General features: G+C 43.5%; 1 protein-coding gene and 1 long non-coding RNA gene across 2 annotated transcripts in view; one reads left to right on the plus strand and one right to left on the minus strand.

The window, feature by feature from the left end:
* Positions 1 to 22,935, plus strand: part of LOC134357634 (uncharacterized) — a 244,807-nt gene that overhangs the window by 204,413 nt on the left and 17,459 nt on the right. Inside the window, exon 4 of the long non-coding RNA XR_010020683.1 lies at positions 16,883 to 16,958. This is a non-coding gene — a long non-coding RNA (uncharacterized LOC134357634). The remainder of the gene's footprint in view (positions 1 to 16,882; positions 16,959 to 22,935) is intronic.
* mccc2 (methylcrotonyl-CoA carboxylase subunit 2) overlaps positions 1 to 22,935 on the minus strand; it is a 122,152-nt gene that overhangs the window by 22,369 nt on the left and 76,848 nt on the right. The window contains exons 13-15 of the mRNA XM_063069259.1: positions 15,006 to 15,072; positions 13,300 to 13,456; positions 9,814 to 9,928 (exon numbers count right to left, since the gene is read on the minus strand). Of these exons, the coding sequence (XP_062925329.1) occupies positions 9,814 to 9,928; positions 13,300 to 13,456; positions 15,006 to 15,072 (339 nt within the window). The remainder of the gene's footprint in view (positions 1 to 9,813; positions 9,929 to 13,299; positions 13,457 to 15,005; positions 15,073 to 22,935) is intronic.

Raw genomic sequence — 22,935 nt, forward strand, 5'->3', positions numbered from 1 at the left:
GAGCATTCCAACATCCTGCCTGGCATTCTCTCTACTCTAAACAAACCAAACAAAACTTACCGGAACCTACCCTCGTCTCTGCCTGTTCTCGCCGAAGCCTGTTGAGCCAAAGCCGTCCCACTCTGCTGCCCGCTGTATATGGTGGTCTTTTTTAAACCTTTGGCGCTCTACGTCACACGCCTGCGCAATCTAGCCTCTCTTCCCCGAGCAGTGTAAAAAAAAATGACTTCTTGCCGAGATTCCTTACTCCTTCACTCTCGGCCTCTTGCTCCGATTTAAAAAAGATCGTTGACCATTCCTCTCCTTTTTAAACCTCTGGCGCTCTACGTCACACGCCTGCACAGTCTAGCCTCTCTTCCCCGAGCAGTGTAAAAAAGAATGACTTCTCTCCGAGATTCCTTACTCCTTCACTTGGGGAAGAAACTGTTGCACAGTCTGGTCATGACAGCCCGAATGCTTCGGTGCCTTTTGCCAGATGGCAGGAGGGAGAAGAGTTTGTATGAGGGGGGCGTGGGGTCCTTCATAATGCTGTTGGCTTTACGGATGCAGCCTGTGGTGTAAATGTCTATAATGGTGGGAAGAGAGACCCCAATGATCTTCTCAGCTGACCTCACTATCCGCTGCAGGGTCTTGCGATCCGAGATGGTGCAATTTCTGAACCAGGCAGTGATGCAGCTGCTCAGGATGCTCTCAATACAACCTCTGTAAAATGTGGTGAGGATGGGGGATGGGAGATGGACTTTTCTCAGCTTTCGCAAAAAGTAGAGACACTGCTGGGCCTTCTTTGCTATGGAGCTGGTGTTGAGGGACCAGGTGAGATTCCCCGCCAGATGGACACCAAGAAATTTGGTGCTCCTAACGATCTCTACGGAGGAGTCCTCGATGTTCAGTGGAGAGTGGTCGCTTCATGATCTCCTGAAGTCAACAACCATCTCTTTTGTTTTGTTCACATTCAGAGACCGATTGTTGGCTCTGCACCAGTTGTTAGCCGCTGCACCCCCTCTCTGTATGCTGACTCATCGTTCTTGCTGATGAGACCCACCATGGTCGTGTCATCGGTGAACTTGATGATGCGGTTCGAGCTGTGTGTTGCTGCACAGTCGTGGGTCAGCAGAATGAATAGCAGTGGACTGAGCACACAGCCCTGGGGGGCCCCCATACTCAGTGTCATGGTGTTGGAGATGCTGCTCCCGATCCGGACTGACTGAGGTCTCCCAGTCAGGAAGTCTAGGATCCAGTTGCAGAGGGAGGTGTTCAGGCCCAGCAGTTTCAGCTTTCCAGTCAGGTGCTGAGAAATGATAGTGTTGAATGCTGAACTGAAGTCTATGAACAGCATTCGAACATCGGTGTCTTTTTTGTCCAGGTGGGTGAGGGCCAGGTGGAGGGTGATGGCGATGGCGTCGTCTGTTGAACGGTTGGGATGGTACGTGAACTGCAGGGGGTCCAGTGAGGGGGGCAGCAGGGTCTTGATGTGCCACATGACCAACCTCTCGAAACACTTCATGGCATTTATAGCAAGAGGATTCGAGTACAGGAGCGGGGAGGTACTACTGCAGTTGTACAAGGCCTTGGTGAGACCACACCTGGAGTATTGTGTGCAGTTTTGGTCCCCTAATCTGAGGAAAGACATCCTTGCCATAGAGGGAGTACAAAGAAGGTTCACCAGATTGATTCCTGGGATGGCAGGACTTTCATATGATGAAAGACTAGATGAACTAGGCTTGTACTCGTTGGAATTTAGAAGATTGATGGGGGATCTGATTGAAACGTATAAAATCCTAAAGGGATTGGACAGGCTAGATGCAGGAAGATTGTTCCTAATGTTGGGGAAGTCCAGAACGAGGGGTCACAGTTTGAGGACAAAGGGGAAGCCTTTTAGGACCGAGATTAGGAAAAACTTCTTCACACAGAGAGTGGTGAATCTGTGGAATTCTCTGCCACAGGAAACAGTTGAGGCCAGTTCATTGGCTATATTTAAGAGGGAGTTAGATATGGCCCTTGTGGCTAAAGGGATCAGGGGGTATGGAGGGAAGGCTGGTGCAGGGTTCTGAGTTGGATGATCATCCATGATCATACTGAATGGCGGTGCAGGCTCGAAGGGCCGAATGGCCTACTCCTGCACCTATTTTCTATGTTTCTCTGTATGTGAGTGCAACAGGATGGTAGTCGTTGAGGCGGGACACTGTAGACTTCTTCAGCATGGGGATGAGGGTGGCGGCCTTTAACATCGTAAACCAGCAAGTTGTTTGTTAAGTCTCCCTGCTCGTTGTGAAACGAACACATCTGTTTTTCCCTTATTAGGGGGAGGGAGAGAGCCTGGGTATATTGAATACCAGGTGAAATGTGTAGTCTTTGGAGCACAGCAAGTCCATGACTTTGCTGTTGCTTTGCTGCACGCCAGAGTGCTTGGTGGCGGGTGCCGGTGCTTTTCTTTGCCGCTGGGGGGAGAGAAGGTCATTGCTTGCTGCCGCTTACACGCCGGGGGGGAGCGGGGGGAACTTTGGGGTTCTAACATTTAACTGTCATTCATTCTTTGGGGGCTCTCCTGTATTTTCATGGACGGTTATGAAGAAAAAGCATTTCAGGATGTATATCGTACACATTGCTCTGACATTGAATGTGCTTTTGAAATTTTTGAATATCTCCTCCTCCCTGACGATCAACACTGGTGCACCTCAGGGGTGAGTGCTTAGCCCACTGCTCTACTCTCTACATACACATGACTGTGTGGCTAGGCATAGCTCAAATACCATCTATAAATTTGCTGATGATACAACCATTGTTGGTAGAATCTCAGGTGGTGACGAGAGGGCATACAGGAGTGAGATATGCCAACTAGTGGAGTGGTGTCACAGCAACAACCTGGCACTCAATGTCAGTAAGATGACAGAGCTGATTGTGGACTTCAGGAAGGGTAAGATGAAGGAACACATACCAATCCTCATAGAGGGATCAGAAGTGGAGAGAGTGAGCAGTTTCAAGTTCCTGGGTGTCAAGATCTCGGAGGATCTAACCTAGTCCCAACATATCGATGCAGCTATAAAGAAGGCAAGACAGCGACTATACCTCATAAGGAGTCTAAAGAGATTTGGTATGTCAACAAATACACTCAAAAACTTCTACAGTTGTAACATGGAGAGCATTCTGACAGGCTGCATCACTGTCTGGTATGGAGGGGCTACTGCACAGGACCGAAAGAAGCTGCAGAGGGTCGTAAATCTGGTCAGCTCCATCTTGGGTACTAGAGTACAAAGTACCCAGGACATCTTCAAGGAGCGGTGACTCAGAAAGGCAGCATCAATTATTAAGGACCTCCAGCACCCAGGGCATGCCCTTTTCTCACTGTTATCATCAGGTAGGAGATACAGAAGCCTGAAGGCACACACTCAGCGATTCAGGAACAGCTTCTTCCCCTCTGTCATGCAATTGCTAAATGGACATTGAACCCGTGAACACTAACTTGCTTTTTTAACATATTATTTCTGTTTTAGCACGATCTTTTAACCTATTCAACATACGCATACTGCAATTGACTTACTTATTTACTGAATTGACTTTATTACTTACATCCTTCACATACATGAGGAGTAAAAATCTTTACATTATGTCTCCATCTAAATGTGCGATTTATAGTAATTTATAATAAATAGTATGTACAACAGGATAGAAATGTAGAAACATAGAAAACCTACAGCACAATACAGGCCCTTCGGCCCACAAAGCTGTGTTGAACATGTCCTTACTTAGAACTATCTAGGCTTACCCATAGCCCAAACAACAGGAATTCTGCAGATGCTGGAAATTCAAGCAACACACATCAAAGTTGCTGGTGAACGCAGCAGGCCAGGCAGCATCCCTAGGAAGAGGTATAGTTGACGTTTCAGGCCGAGACCCTTCGTCAGGACTAACTGCCAGAAGCTGAAACTGTAGCGGGTTCAAAGGAGCTTCGTGAAAATGATTCCAGGATTGAATGGCATGTCATACGAATAGCATCTGATAGCTCTGGACCTGTATTCACTAGAATTCAGAAGAATGAGGGGTGACCTCATTGAAACCTATCGAATGGTAAAAGGCCTTGATAGAGTGGATGTGGAGAGGATGTTTCCTTTGGTGGGAGTGTCTAAAACCAGAAGACACAGCCTCAGAGTAGAGGGGCACCCTTTTAGAATGGAGATGAGAAAGAATTTCTTTAGCCAGAGAGGTTGAATCTCTGGAACTCTTTGCCACAGGCAGCTTTGGAGGCCAAGTCTGTTTGCATATTTAAGGCAGAGGTTGATATATTCAGGACGGAAAGGGATACAGAGTGAGCTTGTGGTGCAATTAGAGATTGGTTGGTATGATGTTGTGGGTATCTCTGAGTTATGGCCGAAAGAAGGCCATGGTTAGGCGGAGGGAGGACATAGGTGGTGGTGTGGCTCTGCTGGTACCAGATTGAATTACATCTTTAGAAAGAGGTGACAGGGTCGGAGAACGTTGAATCTTCGTGGATGGAGTTCAGAAACTGCAAAGGTAAAAAAAATTATGGGAATCATATATAGGGTTCCAAATAGCAGCCAAGATAAGGGTTGAGATTGCAAAGGGAGCTGGAAAAGGCATGTAATAAGGTTAATGATACAATTGTAATGGGGGACTTCAGTATGCAAGAGGATTGGAAAAATCAGGTTGGTATTGGATTGCAAGAGAAGGAGTTTGTTGAATGCCTACGAGATGGCTTTTTAGAGCAGCTTGTGTTTGACTACTCAGGGAAAGGCCAGCTTAGATTGGGTGTTGTGCATTACCCAGATCTTATTATGAGCTGACTGTAAAGGAACCCTTAGGAGGCAGTGAGCATAACACGATTGAGTTTGAGAGGGAGAAGCATAAGTCACATGTATCAGTATCATGATTGAATAAAGGGAATTACAGAGACATGAGAGAGGAACTTGCCCAGGTGGATTGAAGGATGCTGGTGGGGATGATGGCAGAGTAGAGATGGCTGAAGTTTCTGGGAATAATTCACAAGGCGCAGAATAGATACGTCCCACAGAGGAAGAAGTTCTCAAATGGCAGGGGTAGAAACTGTGGCTGACAAGGGAAGTTAGGGACAGCATAAAAGCAAAAGGAAGGGCATATAAGGTAGGAAAAGTGAGTGGGAGGTTGGCTGATTGGGAAGCTTTTAAAATCCAACAAGAGGCAATTAAAAATGTTATAAGAAGGGAAAAGATGAAATATGAGTGAGAATAAAGGGATCCTTTTCTGGTTGGCTGCCGGTGGCAACTAGTAATGTGCCACAGGGGCTGGTATTAGGACGGTTTCTTTTTACGTTGCATATCAACGATATAGATGAAGGAATTGATGGCTTTGTGACCAAATTTGCAAATGATACTAAGATAGGTGGAGGGGCCTGGGATAGCGTTGAGGAAGCCAGGTGTCTGCAGAAGGACTTAGAGAGATTGGGGGAATGGGCAAAGAAGTGGCAGATGGAACATAATATATGGAAAGGCATAGTTGTGCACTTCGGCAAAAGGAACAATGGAGTGCATTATTTTCTAAATGGGAAGATGATTCAAAAATCAGAGGTGCAAAGGGACTTGGGAGTTTTTGTGCAGGATTCTCTAAATGGTAATTTGCAGGTTGAGTCGGTAGTAGGGAACACAAATGCAATGTTAGCATTCATTTTGCAAACAATAGAATACAAAAGCAAAGATGTAATGCAGAGGCTTTATAAGGCATTGGTCAGACTGTGCTTCAAGTATTGTGAGCAGTTTTGTGCCACTTATCTAAGAAAAGATGTGCTGGATTTCGTGAGGGTCCAGAGGAGGTTCATGAGAATGATCCCAGGAATGAAAGGGTTAATGTATGAGGAGCACTTGAAGACTCTGGGCCAGAATTTTCCAGAGTTTAGAAGAATACGAGGGATCTCATTGCATCCTATCAAATATTGAAATGTCTGCATAAAGTGGACATGGAGAGGATGTTTCCTATAGTTGGGGAGTCTAAGACCAGAGGGCACAGACTCAGAATTGAGGGGCGTCCATTTAGAACAGAGATGAGGATTAATTTCTTTAGCAGGAGGGTGGTGAATCTGTAGAATTCATTGCCACAGACGGCTTTGCAGGGCAAGTCATTGTGTATATGTCGAAAGATTGGAGTGACTGGGCTTGTATACTCTGGAATTTAGAAGGCTGAATGCTCTGCCCCAGAAGGCTGTGGAGGCCAAGTCTCTGGATGCTTTCAAGAAAGAGATGGATAGAGTTCTTAAAGATAGCGGAATCAAAGGTTATGGGGATAAGGCAGGAACTGGATACTGATAGTGGATGATCAGCCATGATCACAGTGAATGGTGGTGCTGGCTCGAAGGGCCGAATAGCCTACTCCTGCACCTATTGTCTATTGTCTATCTTCTATATTTAAAGCAGAGATTGACAGGTTCTTGATTAATCAGGGTGTCAAAGTTTATGGAGAGAAGACAGGAGAATGGGGTTGAGAGGGATGGTAATCAGCCATGATGAAATGGTGGAGCAGACTTGATGGGCCAAATGGCCTAATTCTGCTACTATGCCTTATGGCCTTATGGGCTGGGAATCAAACAGGTTTTTTTGTCAGAAATAGTGCTGAGCAATCAGGAGGACAGTGTTCAAAAACACTCTTAACATGTGTCTTTGGGATATAGATAGATAGATATACTTTATTAATCCCGAGGGAAATTTGGATTCGTTACAGCCGCACCAACCAAGAATAGAGCGTAAATATAGCAATACAAAAAACCCCAACAATCAAACACCAAAATGCAAACTATGCCAAATGGAAAATAAGTCCAGGACCAGTCTATTGGCTCAGGGTGTCTGACCCTCCACGGGAGGAGCTGCAAATTCGGTGGCCACAGGCAGGAACGACCTCCCGTGCCGCCAAGTGTTGTATCACGGTGGAATCATATGCTCAATAGTGTCAGTAACGTCAGGCAGTCACAGTTTTCATGAGAATAGTGCAGTTCACTCTCAGGTCACTAGTGACCCCCAGGATTCTAATGGTAGGAAGCATGACTACAATAATCTCATGGAATGTCAGAAGTAAGAGAACTGAACATTTGACACAAATGACACATTTCACTGTGTCTTTTGCACAAAGATATGACACCAAACCAAAAATAGAAGTACTGAAATCTGGACAATTTTCGTTAGTTAAATATTAATTAGCATTCATCCAAAATGAAACACACGAAGAGGGAGATTTCCTAAGCTTCATTAAGTTGACTGTATGTAGACTGATGAGTGCACAGCCTTTCACCGTCTACAGCACTGCACCCTCACTGGAACAGCGCAGCCAAAGGCAGGACTGTCTGCACCTGAAGTCAAAACAACTCATTTGAAAATAAATACAGGCAACCCTGCATCACAGTGGCACTCTGTTGCTAGAAAATGGTTCTTGTTATGATGTTCTGTAACATAAAGCAACGTAATCTGCAAAGGCCTCAAGAAAAGAAACCAGCCATGATCGAATGGTGGAGCAGATGTGAATCGCATTTCTACTTCTATGCCTTATGGTCTTACAGTCTTATGGAAAAGATAAATTTTGTATTTATTTATTTACCTTCTTTACTAAACTTTGATCTGTTTCTCAAACGTCGGGTTGTGACAGAATTTTGTAAGGGGGATTTCACTGACTTGTAAAGCAGGACTCACCTATTTACAGGTGTGCTGGAAATGATCATTTTACTTCTAAGCTTCAAATTCCTTTGTACAAAAATAGTTGCTACCTTTCTCAAAAGAACTATTTGGTACATATTGCGTTGGATTCGTTTCCAGATTAAAAACAATTTTCACACATGGTACACTTCTCAAAATAGAGTGAGGGCACATTCACAAACATAATAGCTCACAACTATTCCTCAAAGAGTCAGTAAGAATACAAGCATAAGAACATAAGAAATACGAGCAGAAGTGGGCCACCTGGCCTGTCATGGCTGATCTGGCCATGGACTTACCTCCACCCACCTGCCTTTTCCCATAACCCTTAATTCCCCTACTATACAAAAATCTATCCAACCTTGTCTTAAATATCTTTACTGAGGTAGCCTCCACTGCTTCATTGTGCAGAGAATTCCACACATTCAGCACTCTCTGGGAAAAGCAGTTTCCCCTCATCTCCATCCTAAATCACCTCCGCCAGATTTTAAGGCTATGTCCCCTAGTTCTATCCTCATAGAGGGATCAGAAGTGGAGAGAATGAGCAGCTTCAAGTTCCTCACTGTCAAGATCTCTGAGGATCTAACCTGGTCCCAACATATCGATGTAGTTATAAAGAAGGCAAGACAGCAGCTACACTTTATTTAGAGTTTGAAGAGATTTGGCATGTCAACAAATACACTCAAAAACTATAGTTGTACTGTGGAGAGCATTCTGACAGGCTGCATCACTGTCTGGTATGGAGGGGCTACTGCACAGGACCGAAAGAAGCTGCAGAAGACTGTAAATCTAGTCAGCTCCATCTTGGGCACTAGCCTACAAAGTACCCAGGACATCTTTAAGAAGGGGTGTCTCAGAAAGGCAGCGTTCATTATTAAAAACCTCCAGCACCCAGGGCATGTCCTTTTCTCACTGTTACCATCAGGTAGAAGGTACAGAGGCCTGAAGGCACACACTCAGCCATTCAGGAACAGCTTCTTCCGCTATGCCATCCAATTCCTAAATGGACATTAAACCTTTGGACACTACCTCGCTTTTTTAAAAAATATACAGTATTTCTGTTTTTGCAGATTTTTTAATCTATTCAATATACCTAACTAATTTACTTGTTTATTTATTATTATGTTTTATTTTATTTATTTTTTCTCTCTGCTAGATTATATATTGCATTGAACTGCTGCTGCTAAGTTAACAAATTTCACGTCACATGCCGGTGATAATAAACCTGATTCTGATTCTGACTCTGACCTGCCAGTGGAAACAACTTTCCAGAGAAAGAACCAGGAACATTTCTAAACCAGAAGCATTTCCAAGGACAGATATATCAGAAAGAGGAATGAGTTACGAACTATATTACAATCTGATAACTAAATTATTAATATTCATTTTGTGCAGAATGTGCCAAGGACCCAGGGAAAGTTACAGCCCACTCAACTGCAAAGCCAGCTGCAAATCTAGAAACCAGAATGCTTGTATAGGCACCGGATTTTACAGCTGTTGTGGGTGGAGTGTAGATTCACCAGACGTAAAATGAACAACAAACAAAAGATATCATGTTACCATAAGACTAGAAGATATAGAAGCAGAATTGGGCCATTTGGCCCATCGAGTCTGCGCCATTTAATCATGGCTGATCCATTATCCCTTTTAGCCCCAATCTCCTGCCTTCTCCCGGAATCCCTTCAACCCCTGACCAATCAAGAATCTCCCAACGTCTGCCTTACATATGTGTAAAGAATTGTCCTCCACAGCCACCTGTCGCAACAAATTCCAGACTCCCTGCTCTCTGACTAAAGAAATTCGTCATCTCCATTCTAAAGGGACACCCCTCTATTCTGAGGCTGTGTCCTCTGGTCTTAGACTCTCCGACCACAGGAAACATCCTCTTCACATCCACTCTATCAAGGCCTTTCAACATTCGACAGGATTCAACCAGGTCATCCCTCATTCTTCTGAATTGCAGTGAATACAGGCCCAGAGCAGTCGAACGTTCTTCATATGACAAGCCATTCAATCCTGGAATCATTTTCGTGAACCCCCTTTGAACCCTCTCCATAATTACCTGGAACAATTATTGACCTGTCGCCTACTATGCCACATGTTTTACATCAGCTTTCACCATATGAAAGGACCACATATTCATACTAACCTCCTTTCCTTCCCTCGCCCGTTGATCTTTTGTAATTGTAGCTAGAACAGTCGCAGCTTGTTCACCACCCATCACTGAGATACGAGCATTGGGCCACATGTAGAGGAACCTTGGACTGATGGGGAAACAGAAAACTTGATTATAAAGATTTCAAATTGGAGCAGGAAGAGGCCATTTGGCCTTTGATCACAGCTGCTCATCCCAACTGTTCCAGCTTTTCATCCCAATTATTCCAGCCTGCCCCCCAAACCTTTTCATTTTCATGAAGTTGATTAATAAACACATCTGCTCAAAAATATAACTTCACACTTCAGAAGGCATTATTCTTCCTGAAACACAGCACAGTACATGCCCTTCAGCCCACGATGTTGTGCTAACCTTTTATCTTGCTTGAAGATCATTCTAACCCTTTTCTCTCACATAACCTTCCATTTTCCTGTCATCCACATCTACCAAAGTCTCTTAAATGTCCCTACTGTATCCACCTCTACCACCACAACTGGCAGCATATTCCACATATAGACCATAAGACGTAGGAGCAGAATTAGGCCATTCAGCCCATCGAATCTGCTCCACCATTTCATCATGGGTGATCCTGGATCCCATTCAACCCCATACACCTGTCTTCTTGCCAGATTCTTTAATGCCCTGACCGATCAGGAAATGATCAACTTCTGCCTTAAATATAGCCATGGACTTGGCCTCCACTGCAGTCTTTGGCAGAGCATTGCACAGATTCACTACTCCCTGGCTAAAAAAATTCCTCCTTACCTCTGTTCTAAAAGGTTACCCCTCTGAGGCTGTGCCCCGTAGTTGCAGATTCTCCACCACAAGAAACATCCTCTCCACATCCACCCTATCTAGTCCTTTCAACATTCGGTAGGTTTCATAGAAACATAGAAAACCTACAGCACACAGGCCGTTCAGCCCACAATGTTCATGTTGCTGTGCTGAACATGTACTCACTTTAGAAATTACCTAGGGTTACCCATAGCCCTCTGTTTTTCTGAGCTCCATGTACCTATCCAGGTGTCTCTTAAAAGACCCTATCGTATCTGCCTCCACCACCGTCACTGGCAGCCTTTTGCACACACTCACCACTCTCTGCGTAAAAAACTTACCCCTGACATCTCCTCTGTACCTACTTCCAAACACCTTAAAATGGTGCCCTCTCATGCTGGCTATCTCAGTCCTGGGAAAAAGCCTCTGACTATCCACACGATCAATGCCCTTCAATGAGATCCCCTGCATTCTTCTAAATTCCAGGGAGTACAGGTCCAAAGCTGTCAAACTCTCTTCATATGTTAATCCCTTCATTCCCAAAATCATCCTCGTGAACCTGCTCTGGACTCTCTCCAATGACAACACATCACTTCTGAGATATGGGGCCCAAGACTGTTGATACTCCAAGTGTGGCCTGACTAGTGTCTTACAAAGCCTCAGCATTATCTCCTTGTTTTTAATATTCTATTCCCCTTGAGATAAATGACAAGTCTACCACTATCTAACACGCTGTAAAAATACTTACCTCTGTACTTTCTTCCAATCACCTTAAAAATATTATGTTAGCCACATGACTGCAAAACATCAAAACAAACCTGAATTACCAGACTATCAATTCAGACTTGATCTTTGAAGCTTAAATGTCTTAGACAGGGATCTACAGAAAATATAGCCTTGTGTGCCCAATGACTATGACAGGCTAGATTCTAATTCTTTCACCCAGTAGACTGTTAAATGAGGCTTTTCTTTTTCTTGTCTCCAAAACTCTGCGAATGATAACAGGTTTCAGCATTCAGAATGTTGAATCTTCCCTGTAAACAGTTCCCTGACATTGATGTTGACTGGGTTGCACTCTGGTTTCGTTGGTCCCGAAGTATTTCATGAAGCTAAGGTGGGAACTGCTGGGGGGGATGGCTGATGACAAGGATAGGCAGGCTGTGAGCTGCTGTATGTCTTTTGACACTTACACCGGACTACTGTCTACAGCTGACGCATGGCCTGAGGGTCTCAAAGCTAAACGTTTGAGCTCCCAGATGTCAAATGATTTAAAATATGTTCCACTCATCCTGAAGCAAACATTCTCCATCATTAGTACACTCCTATCCATGAAGATTAATGTAATTGATAACCACACAGGGCTTACTGCTTTTCCTCACTTTACTCTATCTCAATGATTTGTTAGTCCAGAGTATTTTTCATTTTCTTCCTCTCTCACTCCCCCAATACACAGACACAGTTCATTTGACTTGCAGTTGTTTGTCATGTACTGGATTTCCATTTTGAAATTCTTTGGATGGCCTTACTAGAGAGACTAGGGATTCTAATTTATGATTGTGTTCTTCATTTGCTGTAGGCAAAACCTCCTTCAATGTTTAAAGTAAATTTACTAAAGTTTGTATATTTTCCTATATACTAGCTTTAGATTCATTTTCTTCCAGTTATTTATAGGAACAAAAGAAAATATAGAAAAGACGACAAAAATATTCATTCCAAGAAGTCCGTGCCCCTCCTTTTTTTGTACAACAAACCTCATCTTAATCTTCAATTACAAGGAACAAGGTTTATCTGGCCAATACCACAGACACACCAGCTGTCCAACCACTGACCATAAGATGATAACACCATGAGATATAGGAGCAGATTTTAGGGCATTTGGTTCATCAGGTCTGCTCTGGCCATTTCATCATGGCTGATCCATTTTTCCTCTCAGCCCCAATCTCCTGCCTTCTCTCTGTATCCCTTCATGCCCTGACTATTAAGAACCTATCAACCTCTGCCTTAAGTATACATGAAGACTTTCCCACCACAGGAAACATCCTCTCCACATTCACTCCATCAAGGCTTTTCACCATTTGATAGGTTTCAATGAGGTCACCCCTCATTCTTCTGAATTCCAGTGAATACAGGCCCAGAGCCATCAAACGCTCTTCATATGACAAGCCATTCAATCTTGAAATGATTTTCATGAACCCTCTTTAAATCCTCTCCAATTTCAGCACATCCTTTCTAAGATGTGCATGACCATACACCTCCCGACACTGTATTCCATCTGCTATTTCTTTGCCTGTTCTCCTAATCTGTTTAAGTCCTTCTGTAGCCTCTCTATTTCCTCAAAACTACCTGTCCCTCCATTTGTCTTCATATCTTCTGCAAACATTACAATAAAGCCATTAATTCCATCATCCAAATCATTGACATATAATGTAAAAACAATCAGCCCCAACACAAACCCCTGCGGAACACCACTAGTCACTGGCAGCCAGCCAGAAAGGGCTCCCTTTATTTCCACACTTTGCTTCCTGCCAATCAGCCACTGCTTTATCCATGCCAGAATCTTTCCTGTAATACCATGAGCTCGTAGTTTGTTAAGCAGCCTCATGTATGGCACCTTGTCAAAGGCCTTCCGAAAATCTAAGTACACAACATCAACCGATTCTCCTTTATCAATCCTGCTTGTTATTTCTTCAAAGAATTCCACCATACCTGTATGCTCTTCCGCACATTCCATAGTTTCCCGCTCCGTAGGAACCGCCAACAATTACAGTGATTTTAGGAACTTTTGCACATGCAACAGCGGTCACCATTTTCGCCCCGTCCTTAGCTATTCCACCAGCTTCATATTCTCTCCCAACCATGAAGCCTTAAAAGATAAACAGCAACAATTAATCACATCATACTGAAGCTTCAGAAGAATCTACAACACATTTCTTTACAACCCTATCTACTTGTGATGCCACTTTCAACAAATTATTGACCTGTATTCCCAGAACACTTTGTTCTATCACACTTCTCAATGCCCTCCCATTCACGATGTTAGGCCTACCCTGGTTGGGTCTACTGAAGTGCAAAACCTCACATTTGTCTGCATGAAATTCCATCTGCCATTTACAGACCACTTTGCCAGCTGATGCAGATCCTGCTGCAAGCCACAGTAGTCTTCCTCACTGTCCACACACCCCATTCTTGGTGTCATCTGCAAATTCGGTGATCCACTTAACCAAGTTATCATCCAGATCATTAATATAGATGACAAACAACAAAGAACCCAGCACTGATCCCTGTGGCACAGCACTAGGCACGGGTCTCCTTTCAGAGAAGCAACCATCTACTACCACACTTTGCCTTCTCCTACAAAGCCAATGCCTAATCCAATTTACTACATCATCCTGAACGGTGAGCTGCTGAACCTTCTTGACTAGTCTCTCATCCGGGACCTTGTCAAGTGCCTTAATGAAATCCATGTCGACAACATGCAGTACCTTGCCTTCATCCACTTTCCTGATAACTTCCTCAAAAAACTCTATAAGCTTGGTTTATATCATGCACAATTCTGGCTATCCTTAACCATTCCATGTATATTCAAATACTTATATATTCAGTCCCTTAGAATATCTCGCAATAACTTTCCCACAGGTCAGACTCACCGGCCTACAACTTCCTGGCTTCTGTTTAGATCCTTTTTAAAACAGCGTAACAACATCGGCTATCCTCCAATCCTCTGCTACCTCTCCTGACGCTAAGTTTGTACGTTCTTCCTGCACGTACATGGATCTCCTTCAGCTGCTCTGCTTTCCTCCCACGGTCCAAGACGAGCCAGGTAGTAGGTTAATTAGGCATTGTAAATTGTACAGGCTGGAGTTGAATAGGTAAGGTTGTGGGGTGGCGTGGCATGGCTTGTTGGGCTGGATCTCGAAGTCAGGGTGCCCAAGCTTTTTTTGCCATGGACCCCAGCCATTAACCAAGGGGTCTGTGGATTGCTGGGAAATGGATAGATAGATAACCAAATAAAGGAGAGGTACTGAGATGTCTGTCAATATAATTCCTGGCTAATGTCTGATTATTTTGTTTTGCTGTCTGTTTTTTTACAGTCTTTTTCCCTTAAAAGGTTCCTTCATTGGGGCTCAGTCAAGGAGCATGTTAGTGAGTGGGTTGCAATTAAACCACTGAAGTAACATTTGTTAAAATTACATTTAAAAGAAATGTAGTCTCATTGTGCGTGGGCACACAGCATCCTAGTGTTACTCAAATAGATATTTGAGGCTCTTATTAGAATTTCGGCTTTGCACTGGGATTGGGTGCTCTAAACATAACAAAAGAGTAATTAAAAATAAATTTGGATTGAGACAGTTTTCAGTATACCCCGCCTATGCAATGGTAAGAGGAGATTGGATATGGACTGTTTTTCTCACCTGTGATATTCTGTAGAAAAATAAGGGGGATATTCCGCTGACAGCAAAGTTCAATAAAATGTGTTCCCTGCAATTCAAAAGTTTGGTTAGAAGGTGTTGGAGTTTTGTATTCTAGGTCATTGAAATAAATGTCCAAGACAGCAGTAAATCACTAACAGCAGAAAGCCTCCCATTTCATGCAACCATTGTCAGGGTGAAATAGACCACAAAATTCCATTAGGACACCACAACTCTGAACACATGTTAAACACTGCTAAATTATTAACTTTTGTTCTATATTTATCACTTTGCTTAAAGCAAATACTATGCCAACATCATACATTTTAAATAACAACAGAAGCGCATCTTCAGTGGCTTGGAGAGATGTCATGAAAGGATAAAAGACCAGTATTGGAAAGCCAGAAATGAGAATTTATCCCACAGGTATAGGGTGGGATGGGTTTTATACTTCACACAAATCACCTCATGCTGGAATTTTAATCACAGAAATGAGAATTTATCCCACACAAACCAATCTTCCATCCTTGGACTCACTTTACACCGCATGCTGTCGGAGCAGTGCTGCCAGGATAATCAAGGACACGACCCACCCAGCCAACACACTTTTCGTCCCTCTTCCCTCCGGGAGAAGGCTCAGGAGTTTGAAGACTCATACGGCCAGATTTGGGAACAGCTTCTTTCCAACTGTGATAAGACTGCTGAACAGATCCTGACCCGGATCTGGGCCGTACCCTCCAAATATCCGGACCTGCCTCTCAGGTTTTTTGCACTACCTTACTTTCCATTTTTCTATTTTCTATTTATGATTTATAATTTAAATTTTTAATATTTACTAATTTTAACTATTTTAAATATTTTTAATATTTAATATTTGTAATCCAGGGAGTGTGAAGCACAGAACCAAATATTGTTGTGATGATTGTATGCTCTAGTACCAATTGCTTGGCGACAATAAAGTATAAAGTATAAAGGTATAGTGTGGGATGGGTTTTATACTCCACACAAACCACCTCACCCTGGAATTGAAATCACAGTAGGGCTGGAAGGGTGTGTTCTGTACTGTACCTCTAAATAAAATAATTTTTTAAATAGTTTTAAAATTTGCCTGAATTCCTCATGGAAGCAGGTATAAAAGTAGTTTCAAGAGGGAATGAAGAAATGAAGAGAAAGATCTTCAGGGATTTTGGGAAATGACCAGGTGAGTTCAGAAGTATTGATGAAGAAAACATTTAAACATTTTGGATGGCATGGCACCATAGCATACTGGGATTATAGCACCAGAGACCCAAGTTTTATTCCCACCTCTGTCTGGAATGAGTTTTTACATTCTCCCTATGTCTGCAGGGGCCTCCTCTGGGTCCTCCAGTTTCCACCCACATGCAAAAAACGTAGAGTTTAGTAGGTTAATTAGTCAGACGGGTGCAATTGGGTGGCACGGGCTTTTGGGTTGGAAGGGCCTGTTACCATGCTGCATCTCGAAATGAAAATAAAATCAATACATAAAGCAGAATTGGAAAAGCTTAGTTGAGGCTTCTTTTTGGGAAGTGGAATGTATGGGGAATAACAAGGTAAATTTTGTTTCCGACTTTGTGGAGGGCTGCAACAGGGGCCTACAAGTTCTGGACTCCTGTATTTCCACTGAAGAACAAGGAAAATCCAAGCTTGTTTTCCCAACTGTGCTCAGGATTGGATTCATCATGCAATCAGCACTGAAGCATGAAATGTAGTGACTCAAAAATCTGGCCTTTGGACCAAAGGGAATAACTTCACTCAATTACACTTACCCCAATATTGAAATGCTTCAACGGGGTTGTATATTGTAACATATATGTATTTTGATAATAAATTTACTTCAAACTTTGATTCCTGAACAACAGGCATTGAATCCGACCTGATACACGAACATTCCCATCAATATGAATGGAGAAGAAATGGATCAAGGGACCACAACAGGTTTAATTATGTTTCTTAAATAGTTCGAAATAATTTTTTTTAAGTTACTAAAGTTTTTATTAAAGTTGTCCATAAAATGCATTTAATCTTATTAAAACGCTTTAATTTTAGTATTTTGTTGTGTTTCAACAATTTAAAGATACAAAATATTTTGGAATTTTGCAAAACCTTCAACAGCTAAGGCTTTGAGCTGCCTAATCTTTTCATTATCAAAATTTATCCTGAAACCTCCACCCTCCACATAATGGTTCACCAGTTCTGGGCAGAAAATTGGTTTGAGTAGATCAGCACTACATGTGCATTGGGGGTAATTACGTTGATTGGTGGGGGGGGGGGAGGTCACAGGCATCTCAGCGATGACCACAAAATCTAGGCAAATAGTTCTTGTGCAGCCATTGTGATATTAAATGGTCAAGATGACTTATTGAACGCTAGCAGGGGCAGAGTCCTCAGCTGTAGTGAGGACTAGGCCTGAAACCACGGTGTCGCCTGTTTGCAGCCACCCTAAGTGAGGTGACAAGGCCCTTGCGTTTCACCGGGGGCAGTGTGGCACGGTGTCCGGAATGGAATCGGAGCTGTCCTCTCAGGGTTTTGCTCAGCTGAAGACAAGCACTGTTGTGGCCGACTGCAGATGTTGTTTTAGCATCACTCAATGGGCTTGGGCCTCACACTGCGAGGTCGCTTGCTTTTCAGCTGTGGAAGATGAGGCTCCTGAGCCATCGCGCTCTACTAGGGGTGGCATAGCACAACTGTGGCGACTGGAGGTTTAAGATGGTCTGGACTACATACATATATATTTGTCTGGTTGCATCTTATATACATGAGGACTGGGCTTCAAAGCCAAGGTGTCACCTAGCAGGCGTCGGAGGCCAGTCTACAGATGATATCGGTGGGCTGGGAATCGTCTGGACTATACATAAATACTTCAAAAATAAAAGATGTGATGCCACTATGAAAAAGCCTATACATCTTAAACACAATGCTTTTTTTCCCCGCTAATCAAATACTTCTAAAGGGCAGGATCAACATTTAATCGCTCTCTGGTCTGGTAAACCAAGCTGCCATCTTGTGGACGGACAGCAGCAGCTCACTTGTCAATTGTAACCAGGTACAGTGTGAGCAGTAAGTGACAGCCTGGCCAGTAATGTACCTCCTATCAATGAGGAGATACAGAGAACAGCTCAATGAGAGATTGAAAGCTTTCTGGCTTAGTTAGTTAAGCAGCATTTCCAGTAGAGACTCACACTGGGATATTTTAAACTCATACAGTTAACCATTGTGAAACTATACGAACACATTACATTTGCATACAGTGCATAACTGATGAAAGGGTGCAGTGGTCTAAAGCTAGATTCCGTCTTCAGCTAAGGTGATGGAACTACAGTACTGTGTAGAAGTCTTTGGCGCATATATTCCTGGGGTGCCTCAGACTTTTGCACGATCCTCGAGTAATTTTATGTATTGCCCTCTACTGCTGCTGCTGATAAACCTGACTCTCCTGTGAATTGAGAGAGGGAAGGGGGCAGGGAGGGGAGAAAAAGAAAAGGAGAGGGGAGGGAACGGGAAGCATTCTGTAATAATCAATAAACCAATTGTTAGGAATTAAATGATATTGTCTGGTGTCTCAGGGCAATACCCTGCCCTGGCACTCCTTCTCTGCCACCTGTTCCACAGTGCACCCGCAGTGCTCCACCCTCACATCCTTTGCTCCTGCCAGATTTACAAACTCGCTCTCCACTTCATGCTGACAAATACAGTACTGTGCAAAAGTCTTAGTGATGCCGGCAATATGGAGCTTGCATGTTCCACTTGCACTGAAGCTCATTCCACACCCTCACCATCTTCTCAATGAATAAGTCCCCTTAAACTTTTCACCTTTCACCCTTAACCCAAGATCTCCAGTTGTCATCCCACCCAACCTCAGTGGGAAAATGCCTGCTTGAATTTATCCTATCTATACCCCACATAATTTTGTATACCTCTATCAAATCTCCTCTCAATCTTCTACGTTCCAAGGAATAAAATCCAAATTTATTCGATCTTTCCATATAACTTAGGTCCTCCAGACTTGGCAAAATCCTTGGAAATTTTCTCTGTACACTTTCAACCTTATTTACATCTTTTCTGCCCAACAGTTAGGTGACCAAAAATGCACACAATACTCCAAATTAGGCCTCACCAATGTCCTAAACAAACTTCAACATAACATCCTATCTCCTGTACTTAAAACTTTGTTTATTGAAAGCCAATGTACTAAAAGCTTTTTTTTTACAACGCTATCTACCTGTGACACTACTTTCCATGAATTATGGACATGCATTCCTAGATCCCTTTGTTCTACTGCACTCTTCAGTGCCCTACTGTTCACCGTGAAAGACCGACTCTGGTTGGTTATACTGAAGTACAACACCTCGCACTCGTCTGCATTAAGTTCCATCTGCCATCTTTCAACCCATTTTTCCAGCTGATCAAGATCTGCTGCAAGCCCCAGGAAGCCTAAAAGGCACTTGGCAGATCCTTTTTGATACCATCAAAATTAACCTTTCTCCAATTTAGAACCTCAACCCATGGACCAGAATCAGAATCAGGTTTATTATCACCGGCATGCGATGTGCAATTAGTTAACTTAGCAGCAGAGAAAAAAAAACAAGTAAATTAATTACATATAGTGAATATGGAATTACTGGAGTTCTTTGAGGACATGAGTGCAGTGGATAGAGGGGAACAGGTGCATGTCGAATACTTGGATTTCCAGAAGGCGTTCGATAGGATGCCGCACAAGAGACTTATAAATAACATACGGATGCATGGAGTCGGAGGCATGGTAAACAGCTGCGGGCCCAGCACCGACCCCTGCGGCACCCCACTCACCACTTGTGGGGGCACACCACTCTTCCAGGGTCTCGTTATTTCATGATCTCGTGGTGTGTCCCTTGCCTTAGTGAACCTGTGCTTTTTATCCCCTTGCTGGGGTATCACCTGTCCATCAAACTTCAAACAGTTCAGGTTCAAAGCAATCGGTCTGTCAATATCTGAAATGTGTTTCTTTCTCGTTAGTCTCTCTCTTCTCTCTTATTAGCATTTTGAATGTTTCTCCATTGTCTCCCTTATCTCTCTCATCAGCATCAATCTTCTGATAACTTGGTTTGTCGTCACAAAGGGTTATGGGGAAAAGGCAGGTAGATGGAGCTAAGTTTATGGACAGATCAGCCATGATCTTATTGAATGGCGAGGCAGGCTTGATGGGCCAGGTGGCCTACTCCTGCTCCTATTTCTTATGTTCTTATGAATAGATTTTTTTAAATGTGCAAAAACAGAAATACTGTATATTAAAAAAAAAGTGAGGTAGTGTCCAAAGATTCAATGTCCATTTACGAATCGGATGGCAGAGGGGAAGAAGCTGTTCCTGAATCACTGAGTGTGTGCCTTCAGGCTTCTGTACCTCCTACCTGATGGTAACAGTGAGAAAAGGGCATGCCCTGGGTGCTGGAGGTCCTTAATAATGGACGCTGCCTTCCTGAAACACCGCTCCTTGAAGATGTCCTGGGTACTTTGTAGGCTAGTACCCAAGATGGAGCTGACGAGATTTACAACCTTCTGCAGCTTCTTTCAGTCCTGCGCTGTAGCCCCTCCATACCAGACAGCAATGTAGCCTGTCAGAATGCTCTCCATGGTACAACTATAGAAGTTTTTGAGAGTATTTGTTGACATGCCAAATCTCTTCAAACACCTAATAGCGTATAGCCGCTGTCTTGCCTTCTTTATAACTACATCGATATGTTGGGACCAGGTTAGGTCCTCAGAGATCTTGACACCCAGGAACTTGAAGCTGCTCACTCTCTCCACTTCTGATCCCTCTATGAGGATTGGTATGTGTTCCTTCATCTTACCCTTCCTGAAGTCCACAATCAGCTCTTTCGTCTTACTGACGTTGAGTGCCAGGTTGTTGCTGCGGCACCACTCCATTAGTTGGCATATCTCACTCCTGTACGCCATCTCGTCACCACCTGAGATTCTACCAACAATGGTTGTATCGTCAGCAAACTTGTAGATGGTATTTGAGCTATGCCTAGCCGCACAGTCATGGGTATAAAGAGAGTAGAGCAGTAGGCTAAGCACACACCCCTGAGGTGCACAACATCAGCGAGGAGGATATGTTATCACCAATACGCACAAATTGTGGCTTCCGGTTAGGAAGTTGAGGATCCAATTGCAGAGGGAGGTACAGAGGCCCAGGTTCTGCAACTTCTGAATCATGATTCTGGGAATGATGGTATTAGATGCTGAGCATTAGTCGATGAACAGCATCCTGATGTAGGTGCTTATGTTGTCCAGGTGGTCTAAAGCCATGTGGAGAGCCATTGAGATTGCGTCTGCCGTTGACCTATTGTGGCAATAGGCAAATTGTAATGGGTCCAGGTCCTTGCTGAGGCAGGAGTATCTTTTTCATATTTACTTTGAAACTAATGGCTTGTCATCACTAGATGCAAAGTGTTCACCAGCACAAACTTCTGTCACTTGCTCTGTCTCATTCCTTAATAGCCAATCCAGTATCGCACACTCTCTCGTTGGGACTTCAGTGTACTGATTAAGAAAACTTTCCTGAACACATTGACAAACTCTATCCCATTTTGTCCTTTTACTGTATAGGAGTCCCAGTCAATGTGTAGAAAGTTAAAATCACTTACTATGACAACATTATGTTGCTTGCAACATTATAGAATCTTTACAAATTTTTTTCCCTAAGTCCCATAGACTGTTGGGTGATCTATAATATAGCTCAATTAACATGGTCATAACTCTCCTATTCCTCAGTTCTGTTCATAAAGCTTCACTAGAGGAGTTCTCCAGTCTGTCTTGACTGAGCACTGCTGCAAAATTTTCCTTGACTACTAACGCCACCACTCCTCCCTTGATCACTCCCACACCGTCATGTCTAAAACAAAGGACCTCCGGAATACTGAGCTGCCAGTCCTGGCCCTCCTGTAACCAAGTCTCACCAATGGCTACAATATCATAATTCCAGGTGTTGATCCATGCCCTGAGTTCATCTGCCTTTCCTATGATACTTATTGCGTTGAAAAGCCAAGAGGTTATGTTGAAACCTTATAAAACTCTGGCTAAGCCACATCTGGAGTATTGTGTACAGTTCTGGTCGTGCGACTATAGGAAGGATGTTGAGGCTTTGAAGAGGGTGCAGAAGAGGTTCAGCCTGTCTGGTTTAGAGGGCGTGTGCTATCATGAGAGGCTGGATAAACTTGGGTAGTTTTCTCTGGAGCACCGGAGGCTGAAGGGAGAACTGAGAGAGGTTTATAAGATTATGAGGCATAGATAGAGTAGACAGGGAATATTTGTTTGCCAGGGTTGAAATGTGGAATACCGGGAGGCATGCTTTGATGGTGAGAGAGGGTAGGTTCACAGGGGAAGTGAGGGGCAAGTTTTTCACTCAGAGAGTTGTGGGTGCCTGGAATTCACTGCCTGGTATGGTGGTAGAGGCAAATAAATTAAAGGCTTTTAAGTGACGTTTCAATAGGTACGATGATATAAGGAAAATAGAGGGATATGGACATTGTGTAGGTAGAAGGGATTAGTGTGTTTGGGTGTTCGTGATTTGCTTTTTAGCTAGTTCGGCACAACATTGTAAGCTGAGTGACCTGTTCCTGTGCTGTACTGTTCTATATTCTATGTTCTTTAAAATATACACAACTCAAGACGTGTGTATTTCGCACTGTGCTCAACATTTTGAGTCCTGACTCTGTCTGAGGTCTTAACAACACCTGTCTGCACACTGTTCTGGCATTCTGGTCCAGAATGGATGATGGTTGTGCAGAGTGGATAGTGGTTATGCACTGAAATCCTGGTAGAAGTCAGCACCTCAGCAATAGAGTAAGGGAAGCTGCAACCAAGGAGGAAGTACAGGAGCCCAAAAACCACACTCAACGTTCGTGGAACAGCTTCTTCCTCCTTGTTATCAGAT

This window comes from Mobula hypostoma, chromosome 16 (genome assembly GCF_963921235.1).
Source record: "Mobula hypostoma chromosome 16, sMobHyp1.1, whole genome shotgun sequence".
Lineage (NCBI taxonomy): Eukaryota > Metazoa > Chordata > Chondrichthyes > Myliobatiformes > Myliobatidae > Mobula > Mobula hypostoma.